The 20,390-nt window shown below is 41.9% G+C and overlaps 1 protein-coding gene across 1 annotated transcript in view; it reads left to right on the forward strand.

Moving 5' to 3' along the window:
- Positions 1-2,447: 2,447 nt before the first annotated feature.
- SH3RF1 (SH3 domain containing ring finger 1) overlaps positions 2,448-20,390 on the forward strand; it is a 172,219-nt gene continuing 154,276 nt past the window's right edge. The window contains exons 1-2 of the mRNA XM_081812909.1: positions 2,448-2,589; positions 4,135-4,622. Of these exons, the coding sequence (XP_081669035.1) occupies positions 4,230-4,622 (393 nt within the window). The 5' untranslated portion in view covers positions 2,448-2,589; positions 4,135-4,229. The remainder of the gene's footprint in view (positions 2,590-4,134; positions 4,623-20,390) is intronic.

Raw genomic sequence — 20,390 nt, forward strand, 5'->3', positions numbered from 1 at the left:
TTTTCAAAGACCGTGGGAAGGAAGGATTTTGCCCAGTATAACTCTGCCAGGGTAATTTTTGGCAGATAACAATAATGAGATCTTTAATATAGATGTACAGATTACAAAGAACCAACACATTATTTCATTGACTTTTCCAAGAACGCTCTAAGAAAGGTATTATTTTTTCACCATTTGACAGAAGAAAGATGGCTCATGAGTTTAATTTGCCTAAAACTTGGTTTCTACGGTTAGAGTAATTAAGGCTAATAGAAGAGTTGTGTTCTACAAAATATAGTGAACTAGCACCAGGGACATTCAAAGAACTGCAGCCATGTGCCAGATACTATTCATGGGATGTGTGTGGGGCTCCTTTGATCACTTCAGTCTTGGACACACTGTCTTCAGTTCTTTGGTAATGGGTGTGACTACTGATTTTCTTGCCTAGTTCCATGAGCTGCACCATTCCACCCATGACCTTATATACTGTTCTCCGTAAAAACAAAAAACCAAAATAAGAACAAAACAAAACAAAAATTGTCCCTTACTCTCCAGAGTAATTACATGATTAACAGTGTCCTCTTTCCCCGGGAACAGTTATAGTACACTTGCTTTTGCCTGAGGCGTTTTGTAAGAAAGGGTACTTGGAATCCAGAGACCTGAGGATGAGTCTTGGTTCAACATGACTGATTGTGTGACGTGGGGATGAAATGAACCTCTTTGAACTTCAGTTTTAAAAACCGTACACTACATATACTCATATTTATCTGTTTACTGACTATAGCCTTCCAGTCAGCCCCACTTTCATCTGCACAGGTCCAGATACGGAAGTATATAGGCTAAATTGTCACTTTCAGAGTGCCTTATTTGTAGATTATTGGATTAAAAATTCTCCATGCTGTTCTCAGCCCAAATGCACGTGTATTTGCTCACTTCTAAGTGGGCTGTTATTTCTGGTATTCACACAATATGACTCTCAGCATATTAATCTATTTAGAACCAAGCTAAGGAGGGATGAGGTCTGAGTCTGCAGTTAAGGATTGAATTAATGGATGTAGAATGTTTAGCACATACAGTGAATGGTCGATAATAACTGTTATCATTTTGTCCTTACTTAGGCTATCTCATTGGTCTTGAATAGTTACCCTGTGGCCTGGGTGGAGACTAGAGAAAAATCTGGCTCCCCTTCAGAATGTTACCCTGCTTGCTGGCCAGGCAGGGATTTCTTGCATAATATCTTTTAGCCCCTCTTATTTTCATATATAGTTTCTGCACACCTTTGAGGAATGGTATTTGGGATAACTTTTTGTAAGTTGATAGGAAATGCAAATAAAATTATGACAACTTTGAGATAATGACGAAATTTTAATTTGTTTTCCCCTCTGAATCGAGCCTGAAAAACAAACCTCAAAACCTGTGGACATGTTTTTCAAAACTACATTTCAGAGTTTACAGGTGTGCGCCTGCGGCAACCGAAACAAAGATTAAGTGATGGTTATGGCTGCCTCCCAGGCTCAGATAAAAGAGGCGCCTCTCAGCTAGCTCCACGGTGCCAGCTCACCTGGGGTCAGACTTTGAGTTTTCCCCATTTAGGGCAGGTATAACAGCAAATCCCCACAACCGTTTCCTTGCCTCTCTCCCCTCCCATTTTGAGTTTCTGGATCAGCAATCCTTCCAGCTGGCTCAGGTTTGTGCCCCGGGGAGGCAGCGTGATGTCTGGGTGCGGGCGGCGGCGGGCCGAGAATGGGCGGGTGGACAGCTGCCCTGGGACTGTTTCCACGCTGATCCAACATGCTTCTCTCAGACCTAGGGGTAACAACACTTAACTCTCGCTCTACCAGTGTCTCCGCAGGCCTGGGCGAACAGATGCAGAGGAAAGTGGGATCAGTTCCCGCCAGGGCTGCTCCCGCCCTTTCCCCGGCCCCGGCCCCTCCCGCGCCGCGGCGGGTCCCGCCCCGAGTCGTCCGTCCGGGGCCGCCGGGCACCACTGGGCAGGAGGAGGACGCAGCCGGCCCCTGCCCCGTGGCGCCTTCCTTCTTCCCTCCGCCGCCACTCCCAACGCTCTCCTCCTCCGGTTGCTTCATTTTTCAGGCGTGTTTCCCTCAGGGGGAGGCGTGTGCCCCCAAACCATCCATCTCCCTCGCTCCTGGGGACCCCGCTTCCTGGACTCTCGGCTCTCGCAGCGCCCCCTCAGGTTGCCGCCCCCATCGCGCCCCCAGGGGCGGGCGGGGACCGCGCGCAGGTACCTCAGCGCCAGGAGGAAGGCGCTCCAGTCCCGCAGATCCCGGAGGTGCCGCGCCCGCTCCGGGGGGAGGCGCTGTGGTGCGGGGCCGCCCCTTCGCGCCCCGGGCGCCCGCAGCTGCTCGGCCTCCTCCTCCTCCTCTTCCTCCGCCCTCCTCGGCTGGGAAAGTGGGAGGTGGCGGCGGCGGCGTGTGTGTGTGTGTGTGTGTGTGTGCGCGCGCGCGCGTGAGGGGGGCAGCAGAGAGGAGTCTCCGGGTGCCGCCGCGGCGTCAGAGGCACTGCGAGCGGCGGGCGCGGCGGGGCCGCATCTGCATCGGTCTCCGCCGCCGCTGCGGGGCCGCGAACAAAGAGGAGGAGCCGAGGCGCGAGGTAGGGCGCGGGGCCGCGCGGGGAGCCGGCGCGGGCAGACCCTCGCGGCCGAGGAGGAGGTGGTCGGGGCGCCCCCCTCCTCTCCGCGCTGGTCCGTCCCTCAGTCTCTCCACCCTCGGGTCCCCGTGGGCCCGGAGCCGGGACGGTGCAGTGGCCTCGCTGTCTTCTCCCGGCAGGAAGCTGCCCGGGCTCCGTGCCGCGTTCTCCCGGGGCGCAGCCCAGCACTCCCTGCTCTCAGATGGCTCGGTCTCTCTGGGGACTCCCGCCTCATCTCTGAGGCGTCATAGATGTTTCCCGAAAGGTGGCACTTTGTGGGGCTGACTTTCGCAAGTTAATGCTGCGGATTTATTTTTAAGTCCTTGAAAACTTCCATCAGTCGTTCGGGGGGGATTTATGTGCCTGGTCTGACCCAAAGGGTGGCGGAGAGGAGGCCGTTGAATGAGATCCCCGTTCCGGCACCGCCCGGGCAGCAGCCCCAGCCTGGGACCCTCCCCTGCCCCTTGTCGCCGACACCTGGCTCCGGGGTGTGTCTGCGGCGAGCGGCCGCCGCGCCTCCCTGCGGGTCTGGGAGTACCTGAGCTTGGCAGCGTGGGAGAGGGGCGCAGCCCTGGGGTTCCCCGCTCCTCGACTCTGTCAAGAAAAGCTGTTAATGGTTCCATCGAGATCTTTTTACCCTTTTCCTTCTAGGCATTTACGTTTACATTTATTTTGGTGGTAGGGGAGAGCGGCGCAGTCACAGGTTTAAATGCTTTTTCCTGAATGGCCCCATTTTCGTATCATGCTCACAGTTTTCAGTCCAGCATTCCATTCTCAAATTCTTTTGGTGATAATTTTGCCAGATTTTCTGAATGGGATTAGGACAAGCTGTTCAGAAATCCGTTTCAGAGTTTGTCAACCACTGCCCTGAAGGGTGCTTTTATATTTCAGCTGCTTTCAAACAAATCTTTAGTTGTATCCATTAGAATTGTCAACCTTGGCTCATTTTGGTTGGGCAAGATTGAACAGTTCTATTTTTAAGGCCGGCGAAGGAACATATGTATTTAATATTGGGATCATTTACCACAAGTGATCGCATGAGGCATGGTTTCTTAAACACTAAAGTAGCTTAAAGATTGGGAAGTTTGTTGGGTTTAAAAGTAATTTCAGGTAGAGGAAGCTTTCAGTTGCTTCTGTTCAGCTTTTCGTGTGAGTTGAGGACTTTATTAAGGCAGGCAATATCACTTTGAGAGCTGAAGAAATCATGATCTTTATTGCATTTCATAAATCCCATTTTATTGCAGGAATTCTGCATAGTACTTGATAGCTATTTCTGCACAGTGAACTCTTAGATATCTTTAGGGACTAATTTTGAATTGTTTAAAAAGCCCATTTTGTTTTTAATTGTTGACTTTGGAGTTCAGGAACCACATTCCAAAGCAAAGCTGCACTATTCAGAGGAACCACTTTTGTGTACTTTTTGGTTCTTGGCTCCTCTGTGAACCTTTTCCCCCAAATAACAATACTAATTTTCTGTCTTCTCTCCTCCCCCCTCCCGCATTACTCCAGAGCAAAGTCTGAAATGGATGTTACATGAATCACTTTAAGGGATGCACACAACTATGAACATTTCTGAAGCTTTTTTCTCAGTAAACTAGATAAAGATGGATGAATCTGCCTTGCTGGATCTTCTGGAGTGTCCTGTGTGTCTAGAGCGGCTTGACGCTTCGGCAAAAGTCTTGCCTTGCCAGCATACGTTTTGCAAACGATGTTTGCTGGGGATTGTAGGTTCCCGAAATGAACTCAGATGTCCCGAGTGCAGGACTCTTGTTGGCTCGGGTGTTGAGGAGCTTCCAAGTAACATCCTGCTGGTCAGACTTCTGGATGGCATCAAGCAGAGGCCTTGGAAACCTGGCCCTGGTGGGGGCAGTGGGACGAACTGCACAAATGCATTAAGGGCGCAGAGCAGCTCTGTGGCTAATTGTAGCTCAAAAGATTTGCAGAGCTCCCAGGGTGGACAGCAGCCACGGGTGCAAGCTTGGAGTCCCCCAGTGAGGGTGAGTAGCCTGCAGAAGCAGTTTGGTGAATAACGGTGGTGAAAACTACATTTTTTTCTTTATGCTTTAGCTTGATACTTTCTAAATCAGTTCATTGCTAAAGAAGCCACACTGGAACAGATAGGAAATTATGCCTCAGGTTTTTTTTTTCCTCCTTTTGGAATGAGAGTGGATATAAATAACAAATTTTTGTTTCTAAAAATGCTCTCCAGAGAGTCTCTATTACCTTTTAAGATAAATTTTGGGAAACAGGTAGCAATTATTCACTGAAATCTAAAACGAAGCAGTTTTTTGGTGCCCATTTTAAAATGGAAATTTGGTGTGATTTTTCCCTTTTTCATGGAGTTGAGAGAACCATAATTAGGTATGTATGTGTACATATATATGTTATAAATATGTATGTGGGTGAATCATAAGTAGGAAATTAAACCTTAATTTTTATGGTGCATTGAACCATTCTAGCCATTCTCTTGGTTTTATGAATGCATAGCACAGAATTTACTGGTTGGAGGAATTCTTAACAAATCATGGCCACAGGTAGCTGAGTTTCGTTGCTGTAGCAACGAAATATCATTTAGGACTACAGTGTAACAGAGAATCTAGCTTTATGTTGGGTTTTGCAGGGAGTGAAATGAAATGTTTCCATCAAAATGATTTTTCTTGGGTTTTGGGTTTGGGCTGAAATAATTTTAAATGCAGCTAAATATTTGGACAGTTACCATATTTTAAATTCTTAGAAGGTAAGGTATTCTGAATAAATCTATATTATGTTGTGGGTAATGGCATTCCAGTAAGACACATTTTTCTCATTTTTGTAAAAATAAAAAGTAGGTATGGGCATCAGATAATTAAAACAATTTTATTTTTGTTGGAAGAAACAATTTCGATAATTGGCCAAACTGATAAAATATATTTTTAAAGAACAGTTAATTTGGATAAGAATTTTTTTTCCCCCAAATATTCATGGTAAACACTCAAAACTGACTTCTTTCATTTAGTGTTAGAACAGCCATTGGGATAGCATTAGATAGTATAAATTCACAGGTGTGAATATCAGAGGCTGTACCATTCCCTGGCTTCTTTCTCAAACTCATCTTTTAAAATGATACAAAGTATTTATATCACTAGAGTAAAATAGGAAAGGGTTTTAATTACTAGGAAACAATTTCTTTACTGGGCTATCAGGCTTATTTTGAGTTGTATTTAAATTTTTTTTTTTTTTTTAAAGATAGTGAGAACTTTGGGTTAAGGTGGTTTTCTTTGCATATTTGAAGCCCACATATTTGTGAGGTTGGTCTGCTTAGCAGACCAGTTTTCTTGGATTTCCTTTCTTTTATGGAGTTTACTGGTTCATTGACTAGTGTATAGAGTCACTAATATTTTAATCTCACAACCAGTGATCAAGTTGGTCATTTCTGAGACACCTAACCCAGGTCCACTTAGCTTAATGAGGGAGTAGATTTGCTTCTTTGGAGATTTTGTTTCCTTGTTAATTAGACTAGAGACGTTGTAGCTTCTGGCTATGAATGGCAGTATCTTAGTTGTTGACACATTGCTTTACCTGTTATGAGGAATGCATAGAATGTTTGATTACTGACAAAAAGGAATTTAAGAAAAGGGCTCAAGTTTCAACCTAATGTCCTTTGAATTTTGAGTTTTCTTTCTAACATAAAAATTGACTATGTAATGCTGTAATGTTCATTTATTTCAACTGCTAAGCTTTCAAAATTGAGCTTCACTTTTCTTGGGTAAATTATTTTGAGAGTTTGATCATGTTACTGTTATTTTTCTGGCTTATATGAGTTCCTAATTTGCTGCATGTTTTTTCTTTAGCATGAGGAAAATTATTCACTGAGAATCCCTGGTGAACTTGAGCCTTATAACTTGGATAAAATAGTTGAGGTTAATAAAACAGAAAATGATGTCTGTTATTTTAGGGGGTGGGGAGACACAGAGAGCAGAGACAAAACAAGAAACAAAATTACTCAGCAATCTGAGTTCATGCAAATGTTGCAGTACTTATAAAAATAGCAGTTTTAATTTCTCATTAGTAGTTACTGGTACCTTTTGCTTTCAAGTATTCAAAACAACCAGGGTTGCACAAATAGTCCAGGTACCTGAAAGATAAGTACATCTCAGAAAATACTCCTTTTAAAAAAGAAATCTGTAACATACAGACATGTGGAGGTTGTAATGCACTCCTTTGGACACTTTCCTGATGTGAGTGGCCATAATAAATTCCAAACATGCATTCTCCTCTCTTAGATGTTCTGACACAACCAAGTGGTGCATGAGCCTGTTTCCACATGTTGCATAAAGCTGAAAGTGATAACATGTGGAATATTGCTTCAGTGTATTAGTTATGTTCTATATTCCATTAGATTGTGACCATGTGGCTTCCTCATGCATTTAGCCAAGGTATATTTGAGTGTTATCAGCAGATACGAACATTTCCAATGTGTGACACAGATCTTGTTCCCAGAATTTTAGTGTTTCCTGCCTAATATTAAGGAGAAAATGAAAAAGTGTTGGATTGGAGTCACCATGGGAATCCATCAGTTCTTTACCCCGTGTAAAGAATTCCTGTTGGTTTTAGGCCAAAGTTGAGCAGTGGAATGAGCCACAGGGAGAGGGGGACTGCAGATATCTGTTTATAGGGACTAAAAATACCTGCAGAAGATAGATAATATATAAAAAAAATATACATGCAAAATTCCATATGGAAAACATGTTTAAATAATTTTGACAGAATTATGACATAGTAGAACATTTAAATTTCTGCTTTCTATGAATGGTTCCATTGGTTCAAGATCTATTCATATCTGTGCACCTATCTGTCTAGAAATTATTAATGATCTCACTGCTTCTATCTCAAAGTGAGTTTATTCAGCAAAAATAAATCCACATAACCACTGATTTACACTAATTCTCACTTCGTTTATTCTTTCCTTTAGCTAACAAGTATTTATTGAGCACTTACTGGGTGCCAGGCACTGCTCTAGCTGCTCGGTAGGTAATGATGGATAAACCAGATACAGCTTCCACTTACGAACTTATGAGTATGTGTCCATCTTGGGGGAGAGACACACATTAATAACATAATAACAATGCAAGTATGTAATTAAACTTGGTAAGTGTTATGACAAAGCTAGGAGAGAGGATAGGAGAACGGCCTGTGTTTAGTGTGAGGGTAAATGTGTGTGTGTTTGTGTGTGTATGTGTGTGGTATCTTCAAAAGCTTCCTTGAGAAAAGCATTTGAGCTGAGATCTTAAGGATAAAATTATATTAATTAGTTGAGAGAGGGCTGGGAAGGTGAAGGAGCAGGATAAGAGTATTCCAGTGGCCTTGATCTGTAGTGGGACAGGGTATGGATCCTGTGAAGAACCAATGGAAGGTGAAGGTGGGCTGAACATGGGACAGGGATGGTGAGCTGAATGAGGCCTCAAGTGCAGTAATGTACAAGGCGTCCAGAGCCACCACAGGCCACATGAGGTTAAGGGCCAGATGAATGGTAGAGCTAGAAAGTACTCTGCATTTGGGATTAGAAAGATGAATTATTAGGACTGAGCAATCATCAGGGCTCAGAACGGAAATGGGAGTTTGGTGTCAAAGGACTGAGAGAGAAAGGGAACTCTAGATTTGGGGGGAATAGGTGAAATTTCCTTCTGCAAGTGTAGAGTATGCTTTTGTTTCTACATAGCTACGCTCACAGCTCCTTTCTCTCCCTTTCCCTGTTGCTGACTATTATGGGCTGAATTGTGCCTCTGCACCCCCATTCATAAGATGAAGTCGTTTCCCCTAGTACCTCAGAATGTGACTGTGTTTGGGGAATAGCGACTTTAAAGAGCTGATTAAGGTCAAATGAGGTCATATGGTGGGCCCTGATCCACAGTGTGACTGGTATTCTTTTTTTTTTTTTTTTTGAGAGAGAGCGAGAAGTGGGGAGAGGCAGAGGGAGAGAGAATCCTAAACAGGCTTCATGCCCAGCGTGGAGTCCAACATGAGGCTTGATCTCATGACCCTGAGATTATGATCTGAGCCAAAACCAAGAGTTGGATGGACAGTGAACCCACTGAGCCACCCAGGTGCCCCATGATTGGTATTCTTATAAGAAGAGGGGATTAGGACACAGAGACCCAGAAGGAAGACCATATGAAGACACACAAAGGTGGATATCTGCAAACTAAGAAGAGAGGCTTCCAGAAGAACACAACCCTGCTGACACCTTGATCTTAGACTTCTAGCCTCCAAAACTGATGAAATAAGTATTTGTTGTTACAGCCAGTCAATCTGTATTACTTTGTTATGGCAGCCCTAGCAAACTAACACACTACTGTGGATGTACTCCTCAAGGTCAGCCCCTTGAATGGCCTCAGTCCATTGCCAGTCCCTTCAGTCCTGGTTTCCCCAAAGACCTGCAAGTGGTCCAGTCCTCTGGATGTGCAATAACTCTGAGAAGTTCTCTGGTCCCTCCATCCCCCTCAACTGCCCGAGTGGCCTGGTATAGTTTTGCAAAACAGACAATAAACCAGAAACACAGAAAATTTTAGGTTGAGAGAAGGAAGCGTCAGGAGGAGAGAACTGTTCCTACTACTCGTTTATCTCTCAGGTTCTTCTGTAAGTGGAGTTTGGAGAGGGTGCTTTCCTGGGCATCATGGTGTCTGAGGCATTACCCAAAGGAGAGGTGGCAGCAAGAGAATTGAAGGAAGGGTAGGGGAGAAAGTCAGGTCTACAGTATGGCTCCGGGTAGGGTGTGAGAAACTACTGCTATGAATTGCCCCATTGGCCATCTTTAACCTCCAGTCAGTGAACAGGTACCTGTGGAGAATTTTTTTCTGGCTCAGTTCTGTGCTATGATCTGACCTAGGACAGAGGTGGCTTTAATGCATGTTTCTGTTGAAAAAGAGTTTACCTTATGGGGAGGTAAAACACAGGAAACAACAAATAAGGCAGCATCGAGTGAAGCATCAAGCTATTGGTTAAGAAATGGAATAAGTCTCTGTAGTGTAGTTTGTGTATTGTGGCTCCTGGAGTAAGTGTCTGGTCAAAGAGTGGAATGATTGTGGATTAGGAGGGACAGGGCAGGACATGCTACCCTTCAGTGGGAGACTCAGCCCAACACTGACATAGGAATTGATGTCTTCATTTGGTGGTTTGGATGAGGGAAGCGTCTGGCTGTCTCTGAATGGCTGAGTTAAAATAGAAAACTGTTTGTTTTTGCCAAACAATGTCTGTTGCAGAAATTATTGACTTATTTATCATTTCATTCTTGACCCCTGCTTTGGTCCTTATGTTCATCCTATCCCTGGCTTGACTTTATTCCTGAGTCAGGCTCAATGTGTAGGGTTCAAGGCTCAGATTTGGGATTGGGATAGAAGGCTGGGATGGAGATGAGCCTGCCATGCATACTGATTAGTAATTAAAAAAAGAAATGCCTAATGACTCTTTTTTATATTACACAAAGTATGTGACCATGATCATGTAAATCTCACAACAACCCTCGGGTTAAGTACTATTATTATTTAAAAAGTTAAAAAGAATGTGAATTTCAAAATGAGTTCCTAAAAACATTCTGGTGGTAAAAAAAAATTCAATAATGTAGATGTATAATATGAAGTGTGTATGTCATTCTACATCTCTTCATATACATTTGTGTGTGTATACATATAGTTTGTTTTTTTACATAAATGGAATTTCATGCTCTGTGATCTGATGATGTGATAGTTCATTTAATATATCTGGGAAGCCTTTTCATGTCTGAGCACATGTATCTGTCTCGTTAAAAACACCCACAGCTGTTTATTGAGGTATACATGCAGAGAAGTGCACCTATTTTAAGTGAACAACCCATTGAATTATCATGCTTCATTCTTTTTAAATGACTAGGATTTTTCTCCCTATTTTAAAAATTAAGGTAGTACATGCTCATAGTAAGAAACTTAATGGTGGATAAGGATGTAGAGGAGAAAATCAAGACTTCTAATCTCCCCATTCTTAATCTCCAGGAATGACTACCATGAAGAGGTTTTTTTTGTGTGTGTTTTTTTTTCCCCAGGAAAAAAATTAATAGAAATAGAATGACATTATATGTGCTCTTCTGCAATTTGAGGTTTTCTGTTTAATGTATCTTTCATAGCTTTCCATATCTACTGTCACTGATGTATAAGAGGGCATTCTGTACTATCATTCTCATTTTAGGGATGTGGAAAGGATGTCAGAAAGAGGCTGAATAACTTGTTCTAGGTCTCCTAGCTAGAAAGTGATGGAGATAGGATAGGGTTCCACCCTCGCCTGTCTGATCCCAAGAGCTTCCTTCCCTTACCCACACTGTACTTAAGTGACAGACATTCTTCCTGGGTCCTCGTGCTGCTTATAACAGAGACAGCTTTTAAGTGGAGGTTCTTGTGTTCTTACTGTCCTTGCTGTGTTCACTGTTGTTGTTTTAAAGGGACAAATGAAGCTCCTTTACAGTGACAGTAGACCAGGAAACCAGACCTTCTTTTGCTTGGTGCATGGGAGGAGTGTGGTTTGGAGGTCAGAGGTTGTGGCCTCCAGTTCCAGTGCTGCCATCAACCGGCTGTTTGGCTTTTCTGGGCTTCATTTCTTTAGCACAGAATTGCAGAACCTTAGGTCCTCACGCTCCATGCAAGGAGTCAGGGGGGGAAGGATTGGTGAGTTTGGTTCATCTTGCACTTTTCACAACCCTTTGTGGTATCTGGCATGTAGTACAGGCTCAAAAAGAGATTTGTTGAATGAATGTTTATTAGTTTCCTGGAGCTGCTATAGCAAAGTACCACAAACTGGGTGGCTTAGAACAACAGAAGTTTATTTTCTCACAATTCTGGAGGCCAGAGTCTGAAATCAGGATATTGGCAGAGCCAGGCTCTTTCTGAACCTTTCCGGCGAGAATCCTTCCTTGCCTCTTCCTAGCTTCTGGTGGTTCTGGCAGTCCTTGGTGTTCCTTGGCTTGTAGATACAGCACTCCAGTCTTTGCCTCCATAATCACATTCCTTCCCAGTGTGTCTTGTCCAAATTTCCCTCTTCTTATGAGGACACAGTCATTGGATTAGGGCCTACCCTAAACTAATATGACTCCATTTTAACTTGATTACATTAGCTAGACTCTATTTCCAAATAAGGCCACATTCACAGGTATTGGGGGTTAGAACCTGAACATATTTTTTTAGGGGACACAATTCAACCCATAACAGATTGAATGAATGCAGGAATGAATGGTTGAGTGATGTGAATTCCAATCACCTTCTAAGGATCCTAGCTGTACATTTTCTCAACAACTTATTTGTCCTTAACCCCTTTCTTTGTGTTGTTTCCTCACCATCTATAAAAATGGGTTAACACTTCCTCTACCGATTAATAGGTTGCCTTGTGGATAAATGCAAGAATTGATGTGCAACCATTTTGAAAATTATAAAGTCCCTGTAAATGGATGTATTATTATTAGTATCGTTACTATAAAAATGTTCAGTCTTCCTCACAAGGAATATAATATCATTTCTATTTGGGTGGCAAGAACCAAATAATTGAGAAGAAATTTAAAAGATCACCAAACGAATATAGAGCTATGCGAAAGGAGGACTTGAGCTTAGTTGTTTTGGTCCCTTCCCTGTGAGAAACAACCTGATGAATGTTCATTCTCTCTGGCTACCCCTGGGAGGTTCTTTGCCCATTTTCCCCATTTTGATTACCATTCCCTCAGCCCTTATTTCTCCTGTGGCTGATTGAAAGAGAGGAAGGGAAGGGGAGGTTATTCTGTTGTTGCTGGCTGAACAGAGAAAGGGAGGAAAATGAGATAAAATCTACTTTTGCTTTAGTCCTAAGCCCTTGCTCTTCTTCCTGTTCTCTGAAAAGCCTCACCTCTGCCGCTGGTTCTCTGGCTTCAGCCCCTTGACCCACCTCCAGCCTCTGCCGGTGTAGAACTTCTGTAGTTTGTTCATTTTTCTGCCTTCTAGCCACCTTGTATTGTTCTGTCATGCAACCGTGGTCTGCGTTTTCCAAGTGGCTAAGAGGGGGGAAATGGGAGAGATGTTGGAACAGGAAGGGGGAAAAGGAGAGCAAGGACTCCTGTGCCATTCCGTTTCCTTCCTTGAATTGTTTTTCCAGGTTGCATTCACAGATTGCTCATTTTGCCCCATAATTAGTCTCTGGGCTGGTGAAAAGGAAGATTAAAAATAGATACAAAAAAGGTAGGGGCAATCTGTTAATACCTACCTCCACTTCACCCTTCCAAGAGTCCCTGACTCCTCTTTGCGTACCTCTATTCCTTAACTGTCCTCCTCTGCTGGGAAGAATGATGGCTTTTCCCTACCACAGTCAGGCACTTGCTCTGTTTATTAATCCATACCCTCTCCAGTCTGTTGCATTAATATGGTTTAAGTAAACCTGAGACAATACATGAAAAGCCTTTTTCATTTTAAGGTCAAAAGACAGATGACTTTGTAGTTCACTTTCTAGCGGGATTCTTTATGAGGATCTTTATGAGGATTAAATGACTAGGATTTTTCTCCCTATTTTAAAAATTAAGGTAGTACATGCTCATAGTAAGAAACTTAATGGTGGATAAGGATGTAGAGGAGAAAATCAAGACTTCTAATCTCCCCATCAATAGTAGAGCAACATAGTATACATAGTACAGTATAATAAGAATACTTGTGATAGAAATATTATGTATGGTAACATAGTATAGTGAGGAAATCCGATATCAAATCAGATGTCAAGTCAGGCAAGCCTCTTTCTTTTACATAGCAACATAGTGTAGTGAGGTGTACTTGTGATGGAAATAGTACACTTGGAAACAGCTTTGCTAGTAAGGCTCCCTCACTGTGGAACTTAGACCCCTCACCCTCCCAAAGTTTTATCAGAAAGAATGTGTCTATCTCTCCACCTTTTTTTTTTTTTTTTTAATTTCAGAGACCTTGAAAGTAGTAACCTTAAAAAAGAAAAATTCTGAGCCCCAGTTACCCTTCCTGTGGTCTTGCAGTCCTTTGCAGTGTATGTGCCTGCCAATGCTTAGTCAAGAGGATGGTAACAGTTGCTTCATGAATGGTGACATATGGGTATCTCTAAACACAGCCATGTTAAAGATAAATGTGTGAGTGGGCTCTTCCGGGGTAGCAGGGAAGGGAGTGGAGGTGCCATTTCAAATGGTTGACAGTAGCAGTAAAGTAGTAGACCATTTGAGTTGTGAAACGTGGATAAAAGGGAGCAGTAGGAGGATGTGCAAATGAATTTTTAAGTTCTATTAAATATAGTGCAGAAAGGCAAGGACTGTCAAGTTTGAACATTTTTCTGTTAGCCTAAGGAAATAAAAAATTCCTTATTTTTTGCAAGAAAAAATCCCTTAGAAACAGTCTATTTTTATTGTTTATAATGTTCAATGAATAAACAGGAGTGGATTTTCATTATTTTAAGATGTAGTGAGTAGCCCTAAGCAATGAAGAATTATACAGAAATAAAATAGACGGTTATTATAGGGTGCTCCATATCTAGTTTTAATTATGTGAGGGATGCCCCTACCCCCCAATAAAACAGTAGCAAGTAGAGTAAGAATATCAGTGTGGGATACCAATACCCCTGGTATCTGTATAAGATTCTTGGAAGTGTATTTGAGCACTAATGTTTAAAAGTTGAACATTGATTTGTTATAAGGAGATACAATTCCTCTAGAGCTAAAAACATATGTACACTCCTAATTACATAACTACTTAGTTTTTAAAGAATTTTAAAAGTCCTTTAACACATAGATTAAATATTATATGTAAAAAATTAAATTTCAAACACATTTTTATTTGCTGAGCTTATTCAAAGTGATATGTAGTTAGCAAATCTCAGTTTTTCCCGTTAAGCGTGTGTTTTATTTATTTATTTATTTATTTTTTTAAAAGATTTTATTTATTTATTTGACAGAGACACACACAGTGAGAGAGGGAACACAAGCAGGGAGAGTGGGAGAGGGAGAAGCAGGCTTCCCGCAGAGCGGGGAGCCCGATGCGGGGCTCGATCCCAGGAGCCTGGGATCATGACCTGAGCCGAAGGCAGACACTTAACGACTGAGCCACCCAGGCGCCCCAAGCGTGTGTTTTAAGCACACTTGATGAATTGTTTCTAGTATTTCATATGTTTTTATTTTTTTCCTCCACAGTTGAACACAGCTGGAGAGCTTAAGTCTATAGGCTAAATATTTTCGCCATTCTTGATGGGCCTAATTATTTTCATTCAGCATTATGTATTTCATATGATACTATGTGCTGGAATTAACACTTTCATTTTTCTCTCTTCTGTTCATTTTTATAAAACAAGTCTGGAACATTAGACGATATTAAAAACCTGAATTCTATTGTACAAAGACAGTGATGCAGCTGAAATTAGTGTGTTAATTGAAAGGCACCATCGTGTGACAGCTCGAAATGTCTATATATTCCAAGAAAGTCCTATTCCGATGTCAAAAAGTATTGGGTGTCAATGTAGGAGTATGAAAATGTGTGCTATGTAGAAGTTGGGGATCACCTCCTACATAGTGGCAAGAATGATGGAGACCTGGTTTCTACTCCTGGCTGTATGACTTTATGTGGGTGATTTCTCTTTTATAGGCCGTGGTTTCCTTTTGTAAAATGAGGGCTTGTCTGATATCCAAGTTCTTTTGCTTCCCTGACTTTTTGAAATTATTATGCTAGCAAAGGCCACTTTGACATTGAATGTGAAAAACAAACTGAGTTTGGTGTCTGGCTATCATCTTGGTGCGATGAGGTGAAAGGTGCCTCTCAGAGTCACCCATGGACACCAGACTCTAATATCCCCTTAGAAGCCCACGCTTCAGGCTGCCACAGGAACCTTCAGAGGAACTGCTGGGAGTTGAGATGTGAGGCAGAACAGAAAAGCAAGGACGGTGTAGGGAGCCTGATTTGGGATCAGGCTGCACGGAGGGCTGGTTTGCTTGATGGGCCTCTTCTCCCTGGAATGATCTGCCTCTGTTATGCCTGAATATTACCTTCATGTAGTCGTCACACCGCCTAAAATTCTGACAGTTGGAGATTGTCCACGTATTAAAATGTTTGGCTCTTTGGGAGGGTATGAAATCATCGAAATATGTTGCTTTTCCCATTCTTACTGACTTGAGAACACCTGCTCTGATGGACAGGATTCTTTATGCTGCAAGGGGGAGATGGAAGTAACTGAGCTTCTATGAGGTCAGACAAGCCTGGATGAAGGGAGTGCAGTGAGGGGCTTACGTGGGGTGACCATGTAATTTATCCTCTACACTTTTGAGCGTGAAGGGATGCTTTTGATAATTTTGCAGAGTCAACGGGGATAAACTGGGTCTGTCTGGGGCAAACAAGGCTATATGGTCATCGTAGCTGAGGGCAGTGTGAGCAAGCCCAGGAAATAGAAGAAAGTTTCATCAAGTATGGGGAAGATGCCAAAGAATACAGAAGCTCTTTCAAACATTTTCAGGCAAAATGCAAGAGAATTGATTTCTTCCTCTGAATGCTTCTTTTTGTGGGCCCTGTGGTTTTTGCTGGAGAGAAAATGTGATGTAGTAGGAAAGGCAGGGGATATAGCATTAGGCAGACCTTCCTCTGTTCTGTGTTATCTGTGTGGCTCTTGGGCATGTTACCTCATTAGCCTAATTTCTTCATTTGTAAAATGATGCAGATCTGCTTTCCAGGGTTGTGAGGATTGTATGAGATAAAGAATGTTAAGTGTCTAGGACCTAGTTAGACATTCAGTAAATGTTAGTACCTTCTGTTTTTTCTCTTTCCAGAAATTAGAACGTTTAGTACCTTGTTATCAGTTATATTGTAAAATAACCTGTGTGCGTTTGTGTGTGTGCGTGTGCGTGCGTGTGTATGTGTCTGTGTGTGTGTGTATGCATGCACCCGTGTGCACGTGCATGTGGGCGTATGTAGTCTGGTCATTTAATTAATCCACAGTTACAGTGTTAATGCCACAGGAGATTTTGTTCTCTTTTCAACAGACAGACTTTAGGTACACAAGCTGTTCATCAATTAGTGCCTGCACATGATGCTAAATATCTGGTTTAAGTCCTGCTTCTACCACTAACTGTGGTGTGACACTGGTTCTCGGGGGCCTCATCTGTGAAAGGAGATGGTGAGCAACATTATCTCTCATACCTCTTCCTGTTCTCTCGTCGTATAAGAGACCCAGCCGGTGGAATTCATTGTATGTTAGACCATCTGTGACTGTTTTCATTGCCTGCCTGCCTGCCTTCCTTCCTGCCTTCATTCTTGCTGTGGGGAAAATAATAGTTCAAATAATTTAGAATACTGATCTTTGATTTTGTTCTTTGCTATAGTATTAAAAAGACTTAGATCTCTAAAACTTCTGTAAGGGAAACTAGCTGTGCTTTGTAGTGCAGATTTTGTGCAGTGCACTAATTTTTAAAAATTATTGTTAGGAAGGATTTTTATGCCCTCACATGGGTCCTTTAATGCCACTGTTGGATAGAATGTGTGTGTGTTTTATTCCTTTGTGGCTGATTTTTGTTTACCATTCCTACCCTTTCCTGCCCCTCTTCCATAGAGCATCAAGATTATGTTCCTTAAATAGATGTTACTGGTCCGTTTAATCATGTTTTCATTATTTTTATACCTCCTATCTAGAGCAACTCATTGCTGTTTTTATGTGATTAGAGCCATCTCTGACTAAATAAATGCCTTTCTGTAACTGATAACTTTCTGATGAATTTTTAAAATGCTGCAACAGTGAAGAGCCTTGCTATGCTTCAACTTTAAGCAAGTTTGTATGTTTTTTTTAATGAAGCTTCTATTTATAGTTAAAATATTCACTTCCTGAGTTCGAAGGGTGAAAAAGGACACTGAGTGAACATTTTATGAAGATGGTCATCTACTGCATTTAAAAAACCTCTTGTAAAGGGCATTTCAAAAGCTGGTTGGTAACTTATTCCTGTGACTTGCAAGTTTCATCGCCAGGAAGTTCCTTCTCTTGTATCAAATATGAATCCCTGTCCTTGCAATTTAATCACATTCTTCTAGTCTCGTCCTTAATGGAAAAGAAGTGTTCCCTTGTATACGCTCCTTCATAACCTTGCAGGTGGTTGTGCAGCCAGACCTCCTCCCTTAGCCATCTTTTATCTGTCCTAAGTAACTGTATTTCCTTTACATGTCCTCTTAGGACTCATTTCCTAACACTTTAATCATTTTAGTCGTGGATGCTGTCCAACTTCTGCTCATCTTGCTTGGGTTCAGGTCCAGAATAGCTCTTAGCGTGGTAATAAAGTTCTGAATAGATCATCATGCTGCGGCAGGCTATCACATGATCCTCCTGAGCATGCTGCTTGTTTTTACTTCCTGATGCTATGGATCTTTAAAAATAACTCACTGTATTGCTGATTCATACTTTGCCTAGACCCTCAGAGTTTCTTTTATATGAATTTGCTTTCCCCCTATCCTTATATGAGTGGTTAGTTTTTACTACCTTTCTAATTAAACTGCCTCCTGTTGTTTCGATAATCCTTATGGTAGCGTCAGCAATTTGCAGCAATCAACAGGAACAGAAAAGTGTCAATCCAAAATGCTATCTCTTTAATAGACATTTGTAATTAAATGGATGCTTGTTCTTAAACACATATATAACCTGTTTATCCTCTGTCCCCATTTGATATTTGATTGTTCTCTAATTAATTGTGTTTTAGTTTTGTCTCCTGAACCAAGTTGTAAGTAACTTGAGAGCAGGAACTCTTGTGTTTTATATCTCTTTTCTGTTCTTTACTGTTGAAAATTAGGTGTTCAGTTCAGTAAGTACATCTTGATGGGGTTGATAGATTCTTCGCATTCCAGAATCCCAAAGTCCACTTGAACACATTCACATCTTCATAAGAGTGACTGCCTAACCACATGTATATTTTTGGTGCACTTAATCATATTCAGTTCTCCATTATTTAAGTCAGCAATGAAAGTATAAATACCAAAGGCTGGGTAAACCCTCATGAAACTTGGCTGTAATTGGATCCTGAATAACAGTTCACTTGAGGGTGACCCTTGAAACATTTGTGTTACACCCACCATGGTGGTCTGGAAATCATGTTTTCCTAGTTTATTAGAAAGAATGTTCTGCTGAATTGAATCAGAAGCCTTACAAAAGTTAAAATATGTGATCTGTTATCTCCTATCCCCCAGGCACCTCATCGTTCTGACATAAAGGAAAATGAAATGAATCTAATAGGAATTAGCTATCCAACAGTCATGTTGATCTTTACCAAACACCTTGTGATTTCTCTGCTTGCATATCTACTTTTGGAATTCAAACATTACATGTAATAAAGGCCTCTGTTTTGATGCAGATTATCTATATACTAAGTAATATCTGTGGTAGGTAATCCTATGGATGGTAGGAAGCACAGGTAATGATGTGGTTTGAAATAGCACCTCCACATTCTAATTCCCGTAAGAGGCAATGTGCACATTCAAAATAAAATTCTTGAGAATGAAGTGGGTGGGGGGGTGGGGGAGAGAGGAAGGCAGTTAGAAGAATAAATTAGCCACAAGGGACTCTTTCCAATTCTCAAATTATAGGACCCCAGGCAGGTCAGATATCTGCAAGACTGATATTCTGTGATTGCTAATGTAGCAAATAGTTAACTATAATGCATGGAAATACCTCAAGTTATTATTACTTCTCTCAGGAGGCTAAGCTATGTGATAACCTACCAATAAGTAACACTAGATCCACCTAACATTTCATTATAGATGAAAGAGAATGGCATATCTTGAGGAATGGCACATTAGGAAGGCTTGGTAACTTTAGAAATGTGTCACGCTGTGGTTTTTAGGTATGCAGTGAATGAAGAGCCTTGTGTGGAAGGGGTAAAAATGCTCTGTGAATACTTATGTAAATTTGTGTGTGTTGCTAGGTTTATGTACGTTTCTTCTTTGTGATCCCAGCTTTCCTTATTTCCTGGACTGAGAAGCAAGTTTATTTTTCACATTAACCTGATACGTAAATTGGTCAGCCCCCACTGGTGGCTTTTTTCTCCTTCCAATTTAGTGGTGTCAGGTCAGTATCTGGGCAGGTGGTACCCATCATTAGCAATTAGCTAGTGTCTTGTCTGTAAATGCAGCCATGCTCTAAGCCACCCAGCCCTTCTGTGACTGGGGTTTTTTGACCAGCTTGGGATTTATTTAACGTTGCTTTGTTTAGTGATATATGTTGAAATTGAAAATGTATGAAAACAGAGATTGTGTTTAATGCATGCATGTTATCAGTCATTTGGTACACATTTCTTCTCTGTACCTGGAGTGAAAGGTCACAATTTCTTGGCACTTTTATCAGACATACTGGGATATTAAGCCAAAGAATAGAATAGGTGGGTTAAAGATAGATTGAGGACAAAGTTGATTTATAGTTTGATACTTAATATCAATTTTCCTAGTCAGTCGAGTGTCATCTGACAGGTATGCTGAGTTGCTAATTATTGGGAGCCATGTACTGAATAATACCGTCTGCATAGGTGGGAGTAATTAGATCGCAATGATATATCTGTAGCTTTAGGATGAAAATAGTAGCAATTTTAGTTTGGCCCCCAAATCACTTTTACATGGTCATGAAATCATTTTAAGAGCTGATCTGGGATATCTGGATAGCTCAGTTGGTTAAGCGTCTGCCTTCGGCTCAGGTCATGATCCCAGGGTCTTTGGATTGAGTCCCGCATCGGGCTCCTTGCTCAGCAGGGAGCCTGCTTCTCCCTCCGCCTGCCGCTCCCCCTGCTTGTG

This window comes from Leptonychotes weddellii, chromosome 2 (assembly GCF_054177405.1).
Source record: "Leptonychotes weddellii isolate Sample4059 chromosome 2, ASM5417740v2, whole genome shotgun sequence".
In the NCBI taxonomy this organism is placed as follows: Eukaryota; Metazoa; Chordata; class Mammalia; order Carnivora; family Phocidae; genus Leptonychotes; species Leptonychotes weddellii.